Raw genomic sequence first — 15,907 nt, forward strand, 5'->3', positions numbered from 1 at the left:
TGGCTGAATATATCTTTCTATAGTTTTGAATTTGGAACCGTACTGAAAAAGAATCAGTGTATATGAAGAAAACACCCTAAAATGAAATACAAACAGAAACTGATGGGAGTGAGAAAGAACTAACCTACATAACTTTTGAGAGTAGTATTTTGAGGGTATGCTGTTGCCTGAAAACAATGGTACTGTAAACAGATCTTGAAGTCTATTTTGTTTTTCACAGAGGTGTGGACAAGCAATTCTGGAACTACTTTCTGTGTATTAAGCAAATAAGTATGTTGTAGATGATGGAAACAAAGCTTGTTAGAGAAGAAAGTTAAAAAATACGGAAGGAAGGGAAGGCTACAATTGGCTTTGTAATGTTGAACTGAAGGTGGAGGTGAAAGTGTGAACTCAAGGTATTTAACAGAGAGAGAGAGAGATGAGGAATGTGTGTGTGTGTATATCTGTGTACGTATTTTTTTTTTTAGACAGTGTCTCACTCTGTCACCCACGCTGGAGTGCAGTGGCACGATCTCGGCTCACTGCAACATCCAACCCCCACCTCCCAGGTTTGAGCAATTCTCCTGTCTCAGCCTCCTGAGTAGCTGGGACTACAGGCACGCACCACCACACCCAGCTAATTTTTGTATTTTTAATAGAGACAGAGTTTCACCATGTAGGCCAGGCTGGTCTCAAACTCCTGGGCTCAAGTGATCCTTCCGCCTCGGCCTCCAAAAGTGCTGGGATCATAGACGTGAGCCACCATGCCCAGTACACATATCTATTTTCTAGCTCTGTCCTTGATAGGGCCTAGAAGCAATGACACCTCAGCAGCAATGAGCATACCTGGTATCCAAGCCTTGGCTTCAAATGTCATTCTTCACTAAAGGAACTCCTTAGAGAAATGACTGATTTTAGCACTTGGGTTGAGGAAGTTCGAGATGAGGCTGAAACACTTTGTAGAGCTAGAAAATAAAGATGTGCTCAAAAAATGATTGAGATATATCTAAAGAACAAATCACCACCTTGACTGAGTTTCCACTGATCAAATCTGGAACAATTTGAGGTAGCAACAGATTTGTAATCCACAGAATAAAATAAGAATCCATGAAAATAAATATATATTATATATAAATGCAGTTTTTATACACACATATATATTCTTTATATATTTATAATTTATCTTTATAATATACATATAAATTGATATAAATAACAAGAAGGGAAAGCTCTTACTTACAACAGACTCCTAACTAACAAATACAGAGGGAATGATGGAATTAGAAAATCAATATCATTGTAATAATTAATCCAGGCAAGAATCATTAGTGGATGCTAAAACTAGTGGATAAGAGTTTGATGAGTAATTACAATATTACAACAACCTGGAGCAGCATCAGATCAAGTTCCGAAACCTGTGGCACCACGCTAGACACTTTCTACTTGACTACTGTCAGCTGATTTTTTAAAATTTCAACTATTATTCAGCGGGTACAGGGGCAGGTTTGTTACCTGAGTACATTGCACGATGTTGATGTTTGGGGTATGAATGATCCGATCACCCAGGTAGTGAGCATAGTATCCAATTTTTCAGTTTTTCAACCTTTGCTCCTTTCCCCCTCGCCCCTCTAGTAATCCCCAGTGTCTATTATTTCCATATTTATGTCCATATGTACCCAATGTTTAGTTCCCACTTATAAGTAAGAACATGTGGTATTTGGTTTTCACGTATTTTCTATTTGGTATTTGGTATTTTTATTTGGTATTTTCTATTCCTGTGTTAATTCGTGTAGGATAATGGCCTCAAGCTGCATCCATGTTGCTGCAAAGGACACGATTGCATTCTTTTTTTACAGCTGTGTAGTATTGTATAGTATATGTGTACTACATTTTCTTTATCCAATCCATCACTGATGAGCACCCAGGGTGATTCCGTGTCTTTGCTACTATGAATAGTGCTGTAATGAACACATGAGTGCATGTGTCTTTTTTGTGGAACTACTTATTTTTGTTTGGATGTATACCCACTAATGGGATTGCTGCATTGCATGGGAGGTCTGTTTTAAGTTATCTGAGAAATCAATCTGCTTTCCACAGTGACTGAACTAATTTACATTCCCAGCAGCAATGTGTAGGCATTCCCTTTTCTCCAAAGCCTCACCAGCATCTGTTATTGCTTGTCTTTTTAATAATAGTCTTGGTTTTGATTTGCATTTCTCTGATGATTAGCAATGTTGAGCATTTGTTCATGTTTCTTGGCCACTTGTATTGTCTTCTTTTGATAAGAGTCTGTTTGTGCCCTTTACCCACTTTTTAATGGGGTTATTTTGTTTGTTTCTTTTATTCAGCTGATCGTTTAAGTCATATTGCTACATGTTGTATTTGTAACTGGATGATAATAACAATGATTTATTGAGTCTTTGCTATGTGCAGGCATTGCACCAGGTGGGGATCTTGTTTTTATGGTTTTTGCATATATTAACCCACTTCATCCTAACACCAACCCAGTAAGCCTTTTAATTAATACCTTCATATTTTAGATGAAGAAACCAAAGTTCAAGAGATGAAAAATATGTCTAGGGTGAAATAGCTCAGAAGAGGGTAGAGCCCAGATTCAAATTCTGTGCCTTCTGGTTTTAGTTCAGTGTTGTTCTGTCATGCAATGTGCCTCTGCGTCCTCTTAGATCTCCCTCTGTGCTTCTGAAGGTGTGCAGAATGCCCAGGCCATGGAGGCATTCTTTTTTTTTTTTTTTTTTTGACAGACTTTCACTCTGTTGCCAGACTGGAGTGCAGTGGTGCAGTCTTGGCTCACTGCAACCTCCAACTCCCTGGTTCAAGCGATTCTCCTCCCTCAGCCTTCTGAGTAGCTGGGATTACAGGCATGCGCCACCATGCCCGGCTAATTTTTGTATTTTTAGTAGGGATGGGATTTCACCATGTTGGCCAGGATGACAGAAGCCAGGTCAAACATACCACATTAAGTGTGAATGGTTTAATCATTTCCTTTTTTCTTTTTCTTTTTTTTTTTTCATTTATTTATTTATTTATTTATTTATTTATTTATTTATTTATTTTGAGACAGAGTCTCGCTCTGTCGCCCAGGCTGGAGTGCAGTAGCGTGATCTCGGTTCACTGCAAGCTCTGCCTCCCGGGTTCATGCCATTCTTCGGCCTCAGCCTCCCCAGTAGCTAGGACTACAGGCTCCTGCCACCACGCCTGGCTTTTTTTTCTTTTTTTTTTTCTATTTTTAGTAGAGACGGGGTTTCACTGTGTTAGCCAGGTTGGTCTCGATCTCCTGACCTTGTGATCTGCCCACCTCGGCCTCCCAAAGTGCTGGGATTACAGGCATGAGCCACCACGCCCGACCACACCCAGCTAATTTTTGTATTTTTATTAGAGACAGGGTTTCACCATGTTGACCAGGATGATCTCGATCTCCTGACCTCATGATCTGCCCACCTCAGCCTCCCAAAGTGCTGGGATTACAGGCATGAGCCACCGCCGCACCCAGCAGGAGGCATTCTTAAACAGAAGCACTGGTGGCTCCTTCTTTCTTCTCACCGTGTTTACTAAACACCTAGCCTCATTTTTTTTCTCATCTGCAAAACAGAGAGAGCAGTATTGAATTTACATGTTATTAAGAGGACTAAATTAGATAATGTATATAAAGCATATAGCACAGTGTAAAGTACATGTCCATTCATTGATAGCAGCAGCAGCAGCAGCAGTGGTGACAGTGGTGCCAATGCTAGATTCCCTGGCATGATGGCAAAGATTTCTAAAGGATACTCCTCACTTTCATACTAAATTGATCATCAGGAGCCAGATCATAAAGAGCTTTGTGTTTCATGAAAAGAAGATTACATCTTATTCTACAAGCAGTAGAAACTACTGAAGAATTTTATTACCGAGAGAGATGTGATCTGGTTGGCAATTTAGAGAGCAGAGCAAGGGGAGAACAAAGTGCAAGGCAGGGAGAGCAGCAGGTGGCTGCTGTCAAAGGCCAGGCAAGGGATAAGGAAGGTCTGAGTTAATGCCAGAGATGGTGTGATGGACAAAAAGGAGCACACAGTGGACAGTCAAACTCTGGGGCTAGTGCCTAGGTTTAGCAGGAGAGAAAAGGGGAGGAGCTTAGCTGAGCCTCCTGCCTCTGACCTGGGCACTGGTTTCTCTTGGGCATAACCCAAGCGGCTGGGGACACTGGAAGGTGCAGATCAGGGATGGTTTGGGACACAGAAGGGAGTCACAGTAGATGATTGGATATTCAGATCTGGATTAAGACATCTGAATATCTGAATATTCAGATTCAGACCAAGGAGAGAGCTCAGGGCTGCCGCAAGATGCAGGGGGTCATTAAAACTTGGAGGTGGACGAGATCCATCAGGGAAGGGATGTAGAGTGAGAAGAGGGCTGAGGACCGAATTTTGGAAGCACCAATTTTTTCTTTAACTTTTATTTTAGGTTCAGGGGTATGTGTGCAGGTTTGTTATATAGGTAAATCACATGTCACGGGGGTTTGGTGAACAGATTATTTTGTCACTCAGGTAATAAGCATAGTATCCAGTAGGTGGTTTTTCAGTTCTCTCCCTCCTCCCATCCTCCACCTTCAAGTAGGCCCCAGGACCTATTGTTCCTTTCTTTGTATCCCTGTGTTCTCAGTGTTCAGCTCCCACTTATAAGTGAAGATGTGCTGTATCTGGATTTCTGTTCCTGCATTCGTTCACTTAGGATAATGTCCTCCAGCTCCATCCATGCTGCTGCAAGGAACAGGATCTCGTTCTTTTTTATGGCTGTGTAGTGTTCCATGGTGTGTATGTACCACATTTCCTTTATCCAGTCTTCCATTGATAGACCTTTAGGCTGATTCTATGTCTTTGCTGTGGAAACATTTCAATATTTAAAGATGGCAAAAGAAGAGGCTGAAGGAGACTGAGAAGAAACACCCAGAAAGATAAGAGAGTTTCAAGGTGGAAGTTTTCTGCCATAGCAAAGACTGCAGAGAGAGAAAGGAGGTGAGGAAGGACTGAAAGGTGCCTGTTGGATTTGGCAACTAGGTCACTGATGACCTTGACAGCAGCAAGCGCCAAGGAGCAGAGTCGAGCTGGCTGGATTAAGGAGAAAGTTGGACTTTCAAGGAGAGAAACTAGAACTTAATGTCCCCAGGAATGTGGGTATCTCATTTCCTTGCCATGCATTCTGGTTAATGGAAGGTCTTCTTTATACAGCTAGAATCTCTCTCTCTCTCTCCGGCATCTTCCCTCAGCTCTAGTTTACTCTCCAGGTCCAAAACAACCAGTCTACACACTTCCCCAGAGAATGGTCCATATATGCCTCCCAACTTGGTCATCTCATCCAGCACTGCTCATATGCTCCAGGTACCCCAGACTTGCCTTGCAGTTGGCCACAGGATGGATCCTGTTTTATTAAAACTGGGCTTGTTCTTTGGCAGCATTAGAGCGTGTGTTTCAATTGGTCTTTATTTCTCACCTTTTTAGGTTGGTGGCTTCCCAACCATGTTTGTAACCTCAACTGAGAATAAGAAAGACACTTCACAATATGATCAGTATAACCATGGGTGTATAGCTGAAGGAAAAGTCTATGACATAATACGTCCCCTTACTATGGTAGATGCACTTTAGCATTTTCAACTCCATCTCATTCTATCCTATTCCGTTTCATGTATTTGCATGCTTGTTGTGACTCATTACATCAATTTCACAACCACAAAACTGATTTAATGACCCACAGTACGAGAGGCTCAAAGGAAATGATACTCAGTGTTTTTTTGAATCCATCCCCATTTCCCTGCCTCATTGAGGCCAGCAGCTCATCCCTCTAACTCCCTTTTTTATGACTCTAAGAGGACAGAGAATTGCTTCAGTCACTAGATGTTAGCCAGTCTTGTGGGTATTCCAAATGGCTCACCAGAGCTATCATGGTGGAATTTGGAAATCAGTGGAGGAGAGAATGGCTGCATAGGCTCCTGTTCCTGTAATTACTCATGAGGCACCCAAGAGCCTAAGGCATTTTTATGCCCTGAGGATGCCCTTAGGCAGCCCTAATACCACCTCTCATGTGACACATTGAACTTTTCCCAGAGCTGAGTAGTATGGCCCACCTATTCATACAGGCCACAGCTTGCCCCTCAACACTCACCCCCAGCCAGACAACTGTCATTATCCCCTCTTCAGACCTCTCTAAGAGGAGAACCATCCTTGAGAACCATGGAACCATTGTTCCCTGTAGATCTTTCAGCAAAGAAAATTCGGGCCTTTTTTTTTTAACACTCTCATTTACAATGTCTTTTTTGCTTCTACCTAGGAAGAGCCAGGATTTCTGAATTTACCTTGAATACAGACAGGAGGATGTTGCCTAAGGAACAGCAGAGATCTTGTCTCATCTTCTGAGAGGTGCCTGCTGCTGCTGTGTACACTTGAGCGCTCCCAGAAGTCTCCTGAAAGACTTACATCGCAAATCTGCAATGAGCCAAGCCCTTGGCTGGGCCTCCACTTCAGCCTAGCAAACAAAACTCCATCCCTGCCCTTTAGCCACTCACGCCAAGTTTAAAAATGGGTGAAGAACGGTGGGTCTCCCTCACTCCAGAAGAATTTGACCAGCTGCAGAAATATTCAGAATGTGAGTAAATGCATGGAAAGACCTGGGCCAGGATTTCTTCTTGGCTGGAGACATCATTTCTGGAAAGCCCAATAATATTATCATTGCAAAGCCACAAAGAACGATATCGGGCCTGATGGCTTATATTTCCTTATAAACACAGAATTAGTGTATTTAACATAAAAACACAATTATCTTTAGGCTCAGTAAATGCTACGTGCTCACCACAGAAATTTGGAATATACATAGAAAAAAATAGAGTAGGTTAAAAATCCCTGACAACACTACAAACATCTTAGAGCACTTCCCTGCTGTGCATACTGCCTTGCACTGTTGAGCTCACACTGTATACACCCTTCGTTAAGCCTGCATTTCCCACCTAATGTATCGTATGTATTTTCTCACATCATTAAAGCCTCTTTAGAGCATAGTATTGAAGGGCTGCATGCTGCATGGCTACGTTACTCAATTGTTTACTGTAATATATTCCTGCATTTGGAACCAAGGCCTTCTTGCAGTAAGATGCTGAATGCTGATGTGTGTTTCTTTCTTGACTTTGTTCTGGGAAGGGAAGGCCTTCCCAGGAAGGAAGAAAAAGAAGAAGCACAAAGGGGATGCCTACCCTTGAGGAATCAGAATCTTTTTAGGGAATCAGAAATGTGCTCGTGACACAGAGAACAGCTTAAAGGCTGCAGGCAAACAGCTCTGGTAGAGCTGGCTAAACTAAGCATGGAAACGAGAAGGGAATCAAAAACCAAGGGAAACTGGTATGGGGGTTGTATTACACTTTGCTACTTGGTTCAATCCACAATCAAGGAGTCAGTGGTGCTGGCTCCTTCTGAGAGTTGTGGAGAAGGGATCCATCCCAGGGCTGTGTTTTCGGCTTGTGGATGGCCATATTCTCCCTGCATGCCCTCACATGACATTCTCCCCGTGTGCATATCTCTGTGTCCAAAGATCCCCCTTTCCTAGGCACACAACCCTATTGGCCTGGACACCCCTATTCAGTCATGACTTCATCTTAACTAATTACATCTGCAACCACCCAAATAAGGTTACATCCTGAGTTATTGAGGGATAGAACTTTAACACATAAATATGAGGTTTGGGGCACAGTTGAACCGATAACAGAGCATTTAGCTGGATAAACTCCATGGAGGAAAGAGGTTTAAAATGTGAGCAGTAGATGGAAGGGGAACGATGGAAGCAAAAGGAATGTTTAAGAATGTTGATTTTGAGATGGCAATAACACACCCACTATGCATTCCTGTGGTGTGCAGGGATGGTTAAGGAGAGCTTCTAGGCTGGATGATGAGAAGGCGCAGAGAATGAGGAGGACATAAGGGGGCATGGGGATAGCAGGAGGCCTTGGGCCTTGCGTGTCAAAGTGTGGGCAAAATTTAGAGCCAGGAATCTGGAGACTGTATGCAGGGTGGCTTGGATCAGGCAGTTTCCAGGCCAGGGAATTGGGCAGGATCCTTTGGAGGAAACCTGGTCTGAGCCAAAGAGCTAGGCTAAGATGGTGAGGGTGGCCATGAACAAATGCTAATTCATGGGAAACTGTGGTGGAAATACCATCAACACATATAGAACAAAAGAAAGTCATCAAAGATACCTTGCAGACTGAATCTGTAGAAAATGACATCAGGATGCAGGGCTGATGGGGAATGTTTGGGAATGTTGATTTTGAGATGGTGATAACACATCCACTATGCCTTCCTATGTGCCAGGCTCCAGGGATCCAGCAATAAATGAGACACAGTTCCTGCCCTCAAAGAGATCACTGCCTCACAGAGGAAGACAAACAGAACTCAAGCAAGGGTGTTGCAGTATAGCCGGTGCTCAGAAGTGGGCAGCGTGGGAGGAGAAGGCCCAGAAGTGGGCAGCATGGAAGGAGAAGGCCCAGCTCAGCCTAATGGGAGGCTTCCTGATGCACGCATTGTTTCCAGACTCCAGGAACTGTAGGGGAGGGAGGGAGAAGGGTGTTCTGGGCAGAGGACGTGGCTTGGGCAAGGGCAGGGCAGCGAGGAGGACATCATAGGAGCTTCCAATAACTGCAAGAAACTCCCAGGCTGGGATCCCAGAGCTTGTGTTGGTGGTGGTATCAGTAGTGTTGGGGGAAGAACTAGAAAGGAAAGTAGGACCCCATCCTGGGGAATCCTGCTCTCTAAGCAATATGTCCTGCGGGCGCCAGAAGGGTGTGTGATGGGATTTGAGTGGAAATGAGGGGTCACTCCATAGCTCTGACTTGGGAATTACATGTGGAGATGGCAAGGAGAGAAAGAAAATGAATGAAGGCACTCATACAGCAGGAATGTCAGGAAAGAAAAGAAGAGGTTAGAGAACGAGGCTTACAGTATGTCTCTATCAGGGGTCAGCAGAAGACACAGAGAGAAGAACCAGAAAGACAAGTAGGTGGAAAAGAGTGCAGCATGGAGGGCGTGAAGGTGAGAAGGGGCTCCAGATGCAGCAAAGCCACTGAGCAGGCAGAGGGATGAAAAGGAACCGGAGTATTCAGTAGGAGAGGGCTCTTTTGGGGTTGGGCCTTTTCTTTAAACATTTACCTTTGTCCTTCTCTGACACTTGCTCGTGTTGTCCATGTCGGGAGACTGGATGAGGCACTCTGCTACTGTTGTTCAAACAGGAGAGGAAAAAAAGATACAATTCTTACAAAATGATTAATCCTTAGAGAAAACCCTGAAAAAGTCATTCCCACCAATTTTAGACACATTCTGGTGTTCAGTCGGATTGCATTGCCATAGCAACCACTCTTCCATAACCACATAAACAGGAGCTCTACAATAACACAATAATGAAGTGTACAGCCTGAGAACTGAGAACTTTCTCCAGTGGGGTTACCAGGTAGGAGAGGCTCTTGGTATTTTCCACTTGTATAGTGTAAGGTTGGCGCCTTCTCTGGTGACCTTCTATAGGGTGGGGGTGGGACATCTTAAAACTGCTCTTGGAAGCATGTATATTTACTTTGTATGTATACATACATACATATACACACAGACACATAGACACACACATATATAGCTGACTGTAAGTTTGCTGTCAGTCTACGATGTAAAGTACTTACCAAAAGAACTAATGTGATATTAAGAAATTTATATTATAAAACAATGAAATTTAAAGCCAACCATGATTCTATTTTCCAGTGATAACCAGCACTGGCATGTTTATGTATAAATGTAAGTATAAACATAAATATTAAAATATACATGCACATATACATATATACACATATACAACATACATATGTAAAACAAACTTGAGAATATGCATGCTGTACTATTTTGTATGCTGTTTTCTTCTCCTTAACGATATGTTTCAGTTACCTGTTGCAACATCAAAACAACTTCAAAACTTGTGTGCTGAAACAACCACCATTTTGGTTTCCCATGATTCTGTGGGTGAGGAACCTGGGCAGACATAGTGGGCATGACTCATCTCTGCTCCACTGTGTTTGGACCTTCAGGCGGGAGATCTCAAACAAGTGAGGACTTAGACTATCCAGTATGGCTCGTTCACTCACATGGTGGGACCTCAGTGTTCCTTCATGGAACCTCTTTCTCCAGCACTTTCTTGTCTTCCAGGGCCTCTCCATATGACCTTTCTTTTCAGCAGGATAATCTGGAAATCTAACATGGCAACTCAGGGCTCCAAGAGCACAAAAGAAGCTGCTGTCAGATCTTTTTAGCACCTGGGATCAGAGATCCTAGAACGGAACTCCCTCCACATTCCATTAGACAGTGCAGTCACAGGCCTGGCTCACATTCAGTGAAGTAGAGGAATAGACTCCACATCTCAGGGAGGAGGGACTCACATAGGGACAGAAAGAATTCATGGCAGCCATCTTTAGAAACTGTCTAGCACACAAGATCAATCATGAGTCATTCGCACATCATTCTGTACTCTTCAGAAGCATAGCTTTTAGCGGTTGCAGAGATTTTTTTTACTACATTTGTACTATTTCATCTAACCAAACCAGTCTTTGCAATCTTAGGCTGTATTCATAGACTCATAGTGCCTAGTAAGGCAAACTGATATCCACCTTCTAGCCTACCCTGATAGACCATCAAATCTCTCTAGAGGACTGTTATTTATGGTCACTATGGTTTACAATGGACATGGACAACCTGGAACTTGTTTGAGAGTTGGTGAGAGGCCTCAAAGCCACATTATGGAGAATGAAGATACTGTGCATATTTGTTGGAGAAAGGAAGGGAAAGGTGAAGAAGAGCTCGTTGTATTAAAATAGCTCAGTTCTGTTGTGGGAAGAAGTGTGAAGTTAATTTTGAATGGCTTCAAGAGGTAGCCCTAGGACTAATGGGAGGAAGTTATAGGAAGTCTTTAAAGTGTGCAATACATTAATTCCTAGTGGTCAAACCTGCTCAAACTGGAATCGAATTGACTTAAAAGTGACTGGGTTTCCTTTCCCTGGAACTGTCTGGACAGAGAGTTAGTTGAGACACTATAGGGGAGATAAGAGCTTTAGTCATCTGGTTGATTAAACGACTTTCATTAACTCTTCCAATACTTGGTTTCTATATTTAAATAGATTTCTACCACAGAGGATGTGTGCAGGTGGGGATACCCCCTACTGACCCTCTTCCTAACAAGAATTGCTGGTGGCCAGTAGGGGCTGGGTATTTTTTTTTTCAATTTTTTGTTAATTCCTTAAAAGTTCCATGATGCATCAAGGACAGAAACTATTCATTTATTCAGAAAGAGAAAAAACGAAAAACAACTGATGAAGCATCCATTAAATTTTTAATTCTCTAAGAAATTAAACCAAACATTTCCTACATCAGCCAGCAGTTACTTGGACTGTGTAGAACTTTCTTTTTTTTTTTTTTTTTTTTTTTTTGAGACAGAGTCTCACTCTGTCACCAAGCCTAGAGTGCAGTGGCGTGATCTCGGCTCACCGCAACCTCTGCCTCCCAGGTTCAAGCATTTCTCCTGCCTCAGACTCCCAAGTAGCTGGGATTATAGGCACCCAACACCACGCCAAGCTAATTTTTGTATTTTTAGTAGAGACGAGGTTTCACCATGTTGGCCAGGCTGGTCTCGAACTCCTGACCTCAGGTGATCCACCCGCCTCGACCTCCCAAAGTGCTGGGACTTCAGGCGTGAGCCACCGCACTCGGCCAGAATTTTTAAAGTTGGGAAAAATCTTAACCATCATCAATGCCAAGCATTGCACATTTTAAAAATGAGACTACTAAGTCCAGAAGAGCTCAGTGACTTGCCCAAGGTCATACAGAAGATCGATGGTAAAATAAAAATTAGAACCAAAAATCTCTCAATTCTAGTACAAACTCGTTTGCTTCAATTCAGCAACAACAAATTAAACGAAAAGTACCCACTGGAGCTCAATCTTCAAACATACATTAGTGTGTGTATGTGTATGTGTGTGTGTGCGTGTGTGTGTGCATGCAGATATGTATGTGTCAATTAAATTACATTAAAGCAAAATGTTAAGATGTCATTAAAGAGCGTCGATCCATAAATTATGCTATTAGGAAATATATTTCATTCGAATCAGATTATGGCAAAATTTCTGACTTTAAGATGTGGGTACAATTCAAAATACAAAACTGTTAGAGTCAGAGAACATATTTAGGGCTGATTTGTAGAACAATAGAAGGCTCTAAGTAAATGTTCTGTCACTAAAACCTCGCTATTTATGCTGGCCAGTAGAGTGAGGCTTGATCAAATGCTCATGAAGTCCTGGACCCATGAAGAGTCATATCTCATTGCTTCTATCTTGGAAGGATACAGCTGTAACTATTTCTCACCAATATGTGTTTCCGCATGACAGATCTTTTTTTCCTTTAAAGATGAGGAGGACTCTGCCCACCAGGAGTCACAGAATCTATGGACAGGGAGGAATTTCTATGGAACAATAGCTCTCAACGCTTAATGTACACATGAATCTCCCGGAGAGCTGTTGAAATGCAGATTGTGAATCGGTAGGTCTGGGTTACTGCTGAGATTCTGCTTTTCTAGCAAGCTTCCAGGCGATGCCGATGCTGCTGGTCCAGGGACCACACTTTCAGTTGCAAGATGGCCCAAGTTGTCTGATCCACTCCTCCACCTTCACTTGAAATATGACCAATGAGGCCAAATTATTTGGAGAAAAGGTGATAAAATGTTCTAGCAATACAAATTTTACTTACACAAATAAGCCATACCAGTCATTCAGATCATTTATGATGACAAAAAAAGTTGTCTCAAAAAGCATTTTCTTGTTACTGACCCCAATTCCCTCTACCTCCATATAAAGTCTTTTCTTATTATGTCATATGTAACATCTGTGGCAGAGCCATCACTTCCACAGGTCAGTGGTCCTCAGCCTTGGCTCACGTTCAAATCACATGGAAGGCTTTGAATACTTCCAGTGTTCTGCCCACACCTTCCAGATCATTTAATCACAGTTTGTAGACATGGGGCCTGGGCATCAGTATTTTTTAAAGCCCCCCAAGTGATTTCAATAAGCAGCCAAGGTTGAGAACCACTAGTCTACCTTTTCTTTCTATGCCCCTGGGAATATAAGACACGTGGGACAAGTGTGGCCAGCTCAATCCCTTTGCTAGCCTTCATTTATTCAATAGATGTTTCCTGAATGTCTATTTTTTTGCCAGGCAATGGGTTGCATGTTGGGGATGAACAGTGAACAAGAAACAAAGTTTAGGTGGGAGAACATGTGTGTAGCAAGTATATCCGTGCTTATGAAGCTGGGCTTCTCCCCTGTGCTTCCCACGTGCTGCTCTGAGGCCTGACTCCAGCTGGCTGAAGAGGTGGGCCTTTTGATCCAGTGCTCCTGGCCCTGGCCCTTCTGTTTTGACATTTTTCAGGACCCTTACAAAACTCTGCTCTTGTTGTTGTGCATCTCACTGTATAACTTCCTAGAGTAATTAGAAAATGTATTCATACATTCCAGCCTTCACTGGAAGAAGGAAAATCTAGATTTTATTTTTTTGCTCATGTGCCAACTTTCCCTTCCACTCGTCTCAGGGACTCCCCCTGCCCACCACTTATGGTCTTTCTACTCCATGGAATATGTTCCTTTGTCCTCGGCATCGTGGTCTTTTCTGGGTTGCGACAGGCAAGCCTCAGCAGTCAGCTCCAGATCCACAGGCACATTGCTTAGAGCATATCAAGTGAGGTCCATGAACCTGCAAAATTGGTGTCACTTAGGATCTTGTTCAGAATGTAGAATCTCAGGCTGTGGTCCAGTCCTACAGAATCTGCATTTTCACCGGATCCCAATGTGACTCATATGCACATTACAGTTTGAGAAGCTCATGGAGAACTTTGAGGAATGGAGAGTTATCATGTATGTACCTTAGAATTCCACTCTCTTATATGGATTTTCAGATTCACTTTTGAAAATATTGATTTATAGTTCTTTCAAAGTTTAACAGTTTAATGATCTAATGCTCAAATACTCTGTGTTCTTAACTAGACAACAGACTATAAACTTTGGGGTCTAGTCCTGGCAGCACAACTCATATTCTGCTGTAAACACTGAAGTCTCTGATTTGTCTGCTTGTTCAGATGGAACACATCCCTGTCCCACACCAACAAGGCAACAAAGGTGTCTGTGTGTGGGGCCAAATTTTTCCCTTTAAAAGGCTTTGAATTTGCTTGAACACTAGGAACAGTGCTTGGTTTAGGTCCCAGAGTTCTTGGCACATAAAGTATACAAGACAATTTTGGACTGAAAACTTCTTAGGGCACTGGTAACCTTGATCAAAGAGAAAAACTTTCTGAACACCCGATTTAGGATAGAACTCCATGTGGATAGTCCTGACAGTCTAGGTTAACGCAAAACATACCTCTACCTTGCCAAGCAGCTGAACAAGTTGACCTGTTGGGTAGAGTTCTTTGGTGTTGTCCACTTAAACAATAGATAATGTCTGCCAAGCACAGCAATATTAAATTTAGCAGTTATAAGCTTTTTATTCCCTTGGCAATAAGTATTCAAGTTCAGGGGCTTTTTAAGACAGTCCTCATTTACAACAATAAAATCATGTCCTAGAATGGCAGTCCTCAACCTTGACTGTACATCTGAATTCCAGGAAGCTTTTAAATTTTACTGTGTCCTGGGTTCCTCAAGAGATGCTGACTTAATTCACCTGGGGTAAGACTTGGGTTACAGTGTGTATAGAACTCTCTAGGTGATTTCAACATGCAGGCAGGCTTGAGAGCCACTTTCATAGAGGAAGAGTCCTGGCTGCTAACTTGCCAGTGTTCAAGTATCCAGTGAATCTCATAACCATGGCCCATTATTTAGAAATATTTAAAAAGTGTGACTTACGAGCCGAGTCTCCTTGAAAGAATCACTTAAATTCCATAAGCCTCAATTTCTTCTCTACAATAAGGATAATTATTACATTAGAGGGTAGTTGTGGGGATTTAAATAAAATATGCAAGGTGACTAGGACAGCATCTAGCATATCACAAGCACTCCACAAAATGGTAATTGTTACAAAGAGCTGTAGAAATGGCCCTATTTTGTACAGTCAGAAATGGAACGTGGTGTCCTCTGAATCTAGTGCTGGTATTATGGTAAAGGCTTTGACAGAGGAATTTTCTGTGAGGTTATGCTATTGGACCCACAGATGACACCTAAAATAAGACCAAGGAATGCTATTTCCTCATTGTTCTTTTCTGTCTTAAGATGAAACAGAATAAAGCAGCTGTCACTGAAGTAGATTAGTCATGCATAATATCTACTTACTCCTCATGGAAAAAGAAATCCAACGCAGAAATCTATTAAGAAGAAAACTGTTATAAATTATATGAGGACATCCAAGGAGAAAGCAATGTGTCCAAAATTTGAGAATTAGGTTGATTCCCTTTTTTAAAGGGTATTGATGCTATAAGCCTATGAAAGCCCACAAAGCAAATTGAAGTAAATATGTGACAAGTAATCCACCTCATGGAAAGCTAGTTAGAAATCTCTTGGCTTGTTGTTGTGCTTTCTTTATTTATTTAATTTCAAGCTATTAATCAGATATCTTAAAATAAATGTCTTCTCTATTTTTTCTTTTTAAAACCTCTGTTTATTTTATGTGAACATATGATGAATTTATGTGTGTGTATATATATCACATATTTAAATATAAAACAGGATTTTGAAAATAGAGCAGCAGCACTTTAGAATCAAAGGAATTCTGCTACAATGAATGGTGTAATATCCAAAATGAGATGAGAACATCAAAATATCACACATTCAATTGAAATTACTCCATTGGTTCTCAATCAAAATGCTAACTCTACACTCTTCTTCCAGAAGTCA

The 15,907-nt window shown here is 42.0% G+C and overlaps 1 protein-coding gene across 12 annotated transcripts in view; it reads left to right on the top strand.

Moving 5' to 3' along the window:
- DGKG (diacylglycerol kinase gamma) overlaps positions 1-15,907 on the top strand; it is a 227,318-nt gene that overhangs the window by 36,007 nt on the left and 175,404 nt on the right. For all 12 annotated transcript variants that reach the window (XR_005237244.2, XR_012095538.1, XM_073023376.1 and 9 more), the window contains exon 2: positions 6,301-6,615. Coding sequence is in view for 10 of the 12 variants with exons in the window: in XM_073023376.1 (XP_072879477.1) it covers positions 6,549-6,615 (67 nt within the window). In the remaining 2 variants the exon portion in view is untranslated. The remainder of the gene's footprint in view (positions 1-6,300; positions 6,616-15,907) is intronic.

The sequence above is a fragment of the Chlorocebus sabaeus genome, chromosome 15 (assembly GCF_047675955.1).
Source record: "Chlorocebus sabaeus isolate Y175 chromosome 15, mChlSab1.0.hap1, whole genome shotgun sequence".
NCBI lineage: Eukaryota > Metazoa > Chordata > Mammalia > Primates > Cercopithecidae > Chlorocebus > Chlorocebus sabaeus.